This window comes from Otolemur garnettii, unplaced genomic scaffold, assembly GCF_000181295.1.
Source record: "Otolemur garnettii isolate 467f Iridium unplaced genomic scaffold, OtoGar3 scaffold00211, whole genome shotgun sequence".
NCBI lineage: Eukaryota > Metazoa > Chordata > Mammalia > Primates > Galagidae > Otolemur > Otolemur garnettii.
Window position 1 is genome coordinate 1,335,805 of NW_003852606.1, and position 6,174 is coordinate 1,341,978.

The 6,174-nt window shown below is 48.9% G+C and overlaps 1 protein-coding gene across 1 annotated transcript in view; it reads right to left on the bottom strand.

Moving 5' to 3' along the window:
- The window catches only part of CCDC155 (coiled-coil domain containing 155), a 24,356-nt gene that overhangs the window by 12,982 nt on the left and 5,200 nt on the right, over nt 1-6,174 (bottom strand). The window contains exons 5-8 of the mRNA XM_003801494.1: nt 5,849-5,915; nt 5,430-5,591; nt 4,419-4,536; nt 4,036-4,086 (exon numbers count right to left, since the gene is read on the bottom strand). Of these exons, the coding sequence (XP_003801542.1) occupies nt 4,036-4,086; nt 4,419-4,536; nt 5,430-5,591; nt 5,849-5,915 (398 nt within the window). The remainder of the gene's footprint in view (nt 1-4,035; nt 4,087-4,418; nt 4,537-5,429; nt 5,592-5,848; nt 5,916-6,174) is intronic.

Below are 6,174 nucleotides of genomic sequence, written 5' to 3' on the forward strand. Positions count from 1 at the left end.
ATTGTTGTTTGGCGGGTCCGGGCTGGGGATTCGAACCCGCCACCTTAGGTGTACGTGGCTGGCGCCTTAGCCGGTTGAGCTATAGGCGTCGAACCTTAAGTGATTCTCTTGCCTCAGCCTCCCAAGTAGCTGGGACTACAGGCGCCTGCCACAATGCCTGGCTATTTTTTGGTTGTAGTTATCATTGTTGTTTGGCAGGCCCAGGCTGGATTTGAACCTGCCTGGTATATGTGGCTGGCGCCTTAGCTGCTTGAGCTACAGGCACCAAGCCCCAAATCTTATATTTCTAACACTCAGATTCTCCTCCAAACTAGATGTACCCTTGGGTAAGAATGGGGAAGCAAAGGGAACTAGCTTCATCCTTAGCCACAAGGAGCATGTAGATGAGAGGTAGAGAGGGATGCAGAAGCAGATGATAGCAATGCATGAGGTATTCTCTGATGAGGTCTAGGATCTTCAAGGATGAGGATAGTTAGTTGTATAAACAACAGTGCAGGAGAGGGCAGCCCATACTAGTCATAAAATGGGACCTGAGAATAAAATGGTCTTAATTCAAGCCTAAAATTTCTGGGCAAGCCTTGCAAGTTGTACTGAGTGTCAAGGTGAGATGGTCACTAAGGGACTGCATTTTGGGGCACAGAGGTAGTCCAGAGTTCCTTTTGGACACCCCTCCTCCTGGCACTCCAACAGATACTAACCCAGCCCCTCCCTCTCTCTAGGGAGCTTCATGTCCCCTGTCAGCAACCCTTCTTCTCTGAGTCATAGCAGACTTGGGCTGCAGGTGAAGGGCAGAGGAAGGATAGGCCAGGAGTGCTGTGTCAACATCTGTCCACCTGGTAGGGATTTGCAGGCCAGATCCTGGGCCACTCGGCAGGGAACCTGTTTACTCAGCTGCTCCTGTCTCCTTCTGCAGTAACCTGAGCCAGCCCTGTAGGTTTTCCATAGGAAGGCTGCCTGGACCTTCAGATTGTCTGAGTGTCTTGTTACTCTAGCATTATTCTTCTGTAACTTGAGAACTGGATTTATAGATGCTCTGTAGGCAGCTGCAGAAAGGGGAAAAGTGGAGGGGAGGGAACCAAGAATAGCTCCAGTTTATCGAGTGCCTAGCATGTCCCAGGTGCTGCTCAAGGCACTTGACCTGGCAGCAAGCCTTGCTGGTGGGGTGGGACAGAGATTGCTGGTTGCCATTTACTGTCCTTATTCCTTCTTCAGCTTTTGTCCAGGGAATCCACTCTCTACATTCGAGGGAAGGTGGGTCCCAGTTCCAGTCCTGGGTGAGTCAAGATGAAAATCTTGGCAGATTCAGGAAGTTTAGCTGGTTAGCCAAACTAGCAGCCATTCTCACTCCTTGCTTGTTTGGCTCCTATTCCAGGGCTGAAGAAGGCCAGATACTCTCCTCTCTTCATCTTGCTGTTGGGGGTGTTATGTGATCCAGTTTGGGCCAGTGTGTGTGTGTGGGTATGTATGTGGAGTGCTATGGGGGGGGGTGTGGGGCTTCTGGAAAAGCTTTTTCCTTCTGATGACAAGGGAGCCATGGGAGGAGCATTTGCTGGTGCTCCTTTGCCCCACTTTGTCCTGCTTTGAATGAGAACATGAAGTTGGGATCTGGTGTAGCCATCTGTGATCATGAGGCCACAGGTAGTCACCAAACCATCCCCCAGTCTACCACCTGCAAAACTTCTTGCTAAGGAAATGAGTGTCCTGCAGACTGAGCCACTGTTTCTTCAGTGTTCTCCTCCTTGGAGCTGAAAGTGTTCTGGATTTATCAGTGGCCATGTAACCTGTGCCAGGCAGTAGAAGTTTGGTTATGATTGTTGGGTGCCAGTGAGCTGGAAGCAGGGAAGTTCTGCTAGGGAAAAATTTTCCTCATTTTTTTTTTTTTTGGTTTTGTTTTGTATTTCTGATTTTTGTTGAAATTTTCCTCGTTCTTAAAAGGAGATATTCTGGAAGAAACAGTCACATTCCATCTGCACCCCATGCTTCACACTATGGCAGCCATCCTGCTGTTGAGATTCTCATTGCCCCAAGTGGGGAGTTTTTATTGAAGAGCCAGAGAATAGTAGAAAAAAAATTTTGATTTTAGTGTAAAAACCACAGTGCCTAGACAAAGAGGGAAGAATACATGATCTTCCCAGACTAGGCAGAGATCCTTGGAGCTTGAGAGTAGTACAGGAGAGTCAGAGAAGAAAGTAATTGGCTAAAAATGGAAACAGCCTTCCCCAAGCTGAAGGTTAGCTGTGAGGAGCAGAGGAGATGAATACTGAACCACAGAACCTCTGTGCCCCCTTGCCAGCTCAGTCTCAGAATCACCAAGGCATAAAGATAATAGTGTTGGCTATGTGAAGAATAGAGGTGGAGAAGGCCCAGTGAGGCCTTTATGGGCTTTAGTAGGAAAGCAGCCAAAACTCCTCTATGGCCCTGGAAGGGTGTGGAATTGGCCAATCAAGAGCCCTGCCCAGATGAGGGATGCCACCAGCAGATGCAGTGAGGACTAGATATCCAAAGTCAATGCAGGCCTCCTGTGGGTATCAGCATGCAGTGGTGACAAAGGATGAGAACCAGATGGAACAAAGAACATCAGTCTCATGAATAACAGAGAGATGTTGACTGAAGACCAACAGCCTTTTGGAGCACTAGGAGCCTCTGTAGGTCTTCTCCAACTTAGAAACCACCTTGAGGATGGGGGTAGTGTTGAATTCTATTGTTAATTGATGAGTTTCACTTTCAACCTAAAAGAATTAGGTGGACCCAGAACAAACTAAGTTGATGTTTTCTGTCTCAGATGGAATGGGGCTTGACTCAGACAGGAGTTGAATTGGATCTCTTCATATGCTGTGCTAGTTCCTGGGTGATTAATCCCCATAATAACTCTACTGAATAGATGCCCTTCTCCCTGGTTCTTAGAGAAAACTAATGGTCATAAAGGAAAAGTCACATCCCTATAGCCTGCCTGTTTTGTGAGAGACAGATTAGCATTTTTTTTTTTTTTTGAGACAGAGCCTCAAGCTGTCCCCCTGGGTAGAGTGCCGTGGCATTACAGCTCATAGCAACCTCCAACTCCTGGGCTCAAGCGAGTCTCCTGCCTCTGCCTCCCAAGTAGCTGGGACCACAGGAGCCCGCCACAACGCCCGGCTATTTTTTTTGGTTGCAGCCATCATTGTTGTTTGGCAGGTCCGGGCTGGGGATTCGAACCCGCCACCTTAGGTGTACGTGGCTGGCGCCTTAGCCGGTTGAGCTATAGGCGCCGAGCCGACAGATTAGCATTTAACACACAGCTGATTCCAAAGCTTATTATCTTTTCACCACTAAAAATACTAATATATAAATGATGTTAGGTAACTTTCAGTGAGCAAATCCTATGTGTCTTATACTGTGGCCAAGACTTTATCAATATTCTCTGGTTTAAATCTCATACAACCCAAGGATGGAGATGCCACTGTTTTACCCCTATAGGCAAGGACACTGAGGCACATAGAGGAGAAGGACTGGCCCATGCTTATGTAGGTGGCCTCAATGTGAACACATGTAGGCTGGTTTTACTCCCCACATTCTTTCTTTCTTTTCTTTCTTTCTTTTTTTTTTTTTTTGAGACAGAGTTTTACTTTGTTGCCCTCGGTAGAGTGCCGTAGCATCACAGCTCACAGCAACCTCCAACTCTTAGGCTTAAGCAATTCTCTTGCCTCAGCCTCCCGAGTAGCTGGGACTACAGGCACCCACCACTACGTAGGCCCAGCTATTTTTTGTTGCATTTCTCATTGCTGTTTTAGCTGGCCAGGGCTGGGTTTTATCCTGCCACCCTCAGTATATGGGGCCGGCGCCATACCCACTGAGCCACAGGCGCCACCCATACTCCACATTCTTGTCAACCATGGTAGTTCTCACACTGTGTGATGTGACCTAATGGACATTACCACACTACTGAGATTCTGAGGTCTCTCCAATTAGGATGCTGGGTATTGGGGGCAGTAGAGGATAGGGCTAGGAAGACCCTAAGGACTGTTGAAGAGGTGAGGGAAGGCGCTGGCCTCAGCTTACCTCCTCCTGCAGAGTCTCCATCTCAGCCACCAGATGCTGCTGTTCCTTTTCCTGACCAACCCAGAGAGAGGAGAAAGGCTTCATTTCTAGCCTTCTTGCCCCCAAATTACTCTTCTCCCACCCCCAGGAACACAACCAGGGTCTGGGTCATTGAAGAATGGGGCTGAGGGGATGGGTCCAGGGATACTGGATGGCTCCTACTGTCCCCTTGTCATGAGCGGGATGCCAGGTAGGGTTGAGAAAGTCTGGGACGAGCAGAACCTGGCATGAGGGAGGAAGCCAGGTGACTGCTCCCTTTCCCACTCTATAGTCAGGCTCTTTTGCTCTGACTCCAGGAAAGAGGGAAGGGAGAAGGCACTTTCTTCCCCTTGGGTTAGACTCACTGTCTGCCGGGCCTGGGCCAGAAGGTTGCGATTCTGTTCCTCCAGGCTCTTGGCCAAAGTCTTCAGGTCCTCCAGCTCCTCATCCACAGCCTTGGCAAACTGCAGTGCCTGCTGGGTACTGTATGGGTGGTGGGACCAGATGGACCACATGTGAAAGAGGAATGCAGAGTTGCACAGAAATAGATCTACTTAGATAGCAGCAACAGAGAAATCCCAGTTGCAGGGCAGGGGTAGAGACCCAGAGAGAAAATTGGGGAAAGAGACTTTGCATGGGGTACAGAGACCCAGTTTCAACCTAAACAACTGAGGAGGTGGTACAGTGATCTGGAGTGAGCAGCCATGACAGACAAGAAAAACAACAGAGTCCAGAGAAAGGAAAAGGCCAATGACATGGAGAATCAGAGAGAGGAGAAGAACAAAGAGAGGTATGAACCCTAGAGAGAAAGATAAATAGGCCAAAACAGAGAGGCTGAGCAACATGAACCAGAGAGAAACACAAAAGAGAAAGATAAGCCAGGTGTGGTGGCTCACACCTGTTAACTCCAGCACTTTAGGAGGCCAGAAGTTTGAGACCAGTTTGAGCAAGAGCAAGACTCCATCTCTACAAAAAATAGAAAAATTAGCCCCACCTTCCCCCCTACCCCTACAGAAAAATAAATAATAAATTAAAAAAATAAAAGAAAGAAAAATTAGATACTTTTGTGGTGGGGGCACCTCTAGTCCCAGCTACTTGGGAGGCAGAAGCAGGAGGACTGCTTGAGCCCAGGAGTTTGAGGCTGCAATAAGCTATGATGATGCCTTTGCATTCTATCCCAGGAAACAGAATGAGATCCTATCTCAAAGAAAAAAAAAAAAAAGGAGAGAGAGAGAAGACAAAAAAGGGGAAGGACAGGTGCAGAGTCAAAGACAGAGCAGGAGATGCAGAAAGCAAGTGGAAAAGAGAGGCTGGGGCTGCAGAAAGGAGGAAGGAGGCAGGGTTGCCCAGAATGGTCAGTGCAGGGCCCTGCCCACCTGCGAAGCTGTTTGCGCAGGGCCAGTATCTCCTCCCCAAGGCGTGCTGAACCCTCTTCTGCTGTTTCCACGCTTCGTTGGAGTTTGGCATTCTCCCCTGCCAAACGTCGGTTGCTGAGCTCCAGGTCCTCCAGGCTGCTCAACAGGTCAGCTGTGGCAGGCCTGGGGATAGAGAAGGGGCCAGGGTCACTGTCCACAGCCCCTACCTCATTTTCCCAGGTCAGGGCAAGTGCTAGTGGTGGGGAAATATAGCTCTTCTGGAGAAAGAGAAATAGGAGAAAGACTCTTTGGTTTTCCCTGAACTGTTAGCAGACAGCTCACCCACTTCTTGGAAGGACCCCAATCCCTACCCAGGCTTCAGCAGGCAGGAAGGCAGAGGTTGGGACTGGAGGGGAGGGGAGGGGTCTTAGGATAGATACAGCTCAGGTCTGGGATCTTCGCCTCCGAAGCTCTCCAGGTTGCCTGGCTCCTCAGCTTCTGGGCATCCTAGAGGGAGACAGACAAGAGAGTGATGGGCCCCCTGGTGACCTTAAATGTTGAAGTGTCCTAGGCCTATGGGCTTGGTCCTCCTCTGGCCTTTACCTTCACCTTTGTGGTGATCTCATGGGCTCCCAGGGCTGCAATTATACCCATTGCTTATCTCTACTTTGAGCTTAGGCTGGATCTCCCTGATAACCTAACCTCCACATTCTTTTTTTTTTTTTTTTTAGACAGTTTCACTATGTCACCCTCAGTAGAATGCTGT